Consider the following 1,264-nt stretch of genomic DNA (forward strand, 5'->3'; position numbering starts at 1 on the left):
TAAGCGACGAGTAACGAGTGGAGAAAATGTAGCGAGTTGAATGCATGACTCAAGTCCGATGAAAGAAAAAGAGAGTCAGCAATGTGGTGAGGAGTTAAACAGATGAAATATTAATAAAGTGGTAGAAAAAACATAAGAGAGACAGAGAGAGAGAGAGAGTAAAATATATATAGAAATAGGGTGAACAATGCCTTTATTCAAAGTGACGAGCAAGACTTAAGAAGAGCAACGAGTAGAGCAATAGTAGCCTTTGCAAAAGGAGTCAAAAGTAAATTATGACTAGCTTGAGAGTTTATAAACAATTCAAAGCTGTAAGGAGAATAATACAATCAGTATAAAAATTCAGTTTTAAAACTAGAATTAAAGATACAATAAAGAACAATACGCTTAGAGCTAATTGAAGAGGTGAGTGAAATGCAAACAATGTTGTTGTCTTCAATTTAACTAAGTAGGCGACCCTTTTAACAATAGTTACATTTACAACGCAATTCAAACTAAAAGTAAATTACAAAATTAGTATACAATGGAGCCGGCAAGTGATTCCAGCTGCTCAGCAATGCAGGTCGAAGAGACGGAAAGCGAGCAACAGGTGGATGAAGAAATGGACATCGATGAGAATGTCGATGAGCAACCGATGTGTAGTGCAAGCAATCGGGAAAAACCCAAGAAATATTTCACAGTGAAGAAGTGGAATGCGGTGGCAATGTGGGCGTGGGGTGAGCAACCAAAGAAAAAAAGGATTAAGTGTGTCACAAATCAGCTTATTTCCGTCACTTAGATATCACCGTGGACACTTGCGCCATTTGCCGCAATTCCATTATGGATCTGTGCATCGAATGTCAGGCGGATCCGAATCAAAACACCTTCGAGGAATGCACCGTGGCCTGGGGCGTTTGCAATCACGCCTATCACTTCCATTGCATCTCGCGTTGGCTCAAATCTCGGTCCGTCTGCCCGCTGGACAATCGCGAGTGGGAGTTTCAAAAGCTTGGTCGCTAGTTTGTGTGGTTTATGGTTGGGAAGGGATATGGGAGAGGGGAAGGTGGCGGCTGCTCAAGTAATAAGAAATCGTTGTGCTGACTCGGCGCTCTGAACTTTATCATTATTTTGTGTTAATTATGCATCTTTCGCCGGCTGACGGCAAGTCTCTGAAGTGAGGTGAGGCGGTGTGCGGCTCAATGCCCAATTATCATTTGTGTGCTCGCAACTTTTGCGGCACTTAATAAACGAGCTGGAGAAGAAGGACGATGTGCAAAACTCGAAA

The 1,264-nt window shown here is 42.2% G+C and overlaps 1 protein-coding gene across 1 annotated transcript; it reads left to right on the forward strand.

The window, feature by feature from the left end:
* The first annotated feature begins 267 nt into the window (after positions 1–267).
* Positions 268–1,264, forward strand: LOC133850354 (RING-box protein 1-like). Its single transcript, XM_062286418.1, has 3 exons — positions 268–405; positions 472–716; positions 779–1,264. Exons 2-3 carry the CDS (start codon positions 524–526, stop codon positions 997–999), a joined length of 414 nt encoding a protein of 137 aa, XP_062142402.1. The 5' UTR covers positions 268–405; positions 472–523; the 3' UTR covers positions 1,000–1,264.

Source organism: Drosophila sulfurigaster, chromosome 2L, assembly GCF_023558435.1.
Source record: "Drosophila sulfurigaster albostrigata strain 15112-1811.04 chromosome 2L, ASM2355843v2, whole genome shotgun sequence".
Lineage (NCBI taxonomy): Eukaryota > Metazoa > Arthropoda > Insecta > Diptera > Drosophilidae > Drosophila > Drosophila sulfurigaster.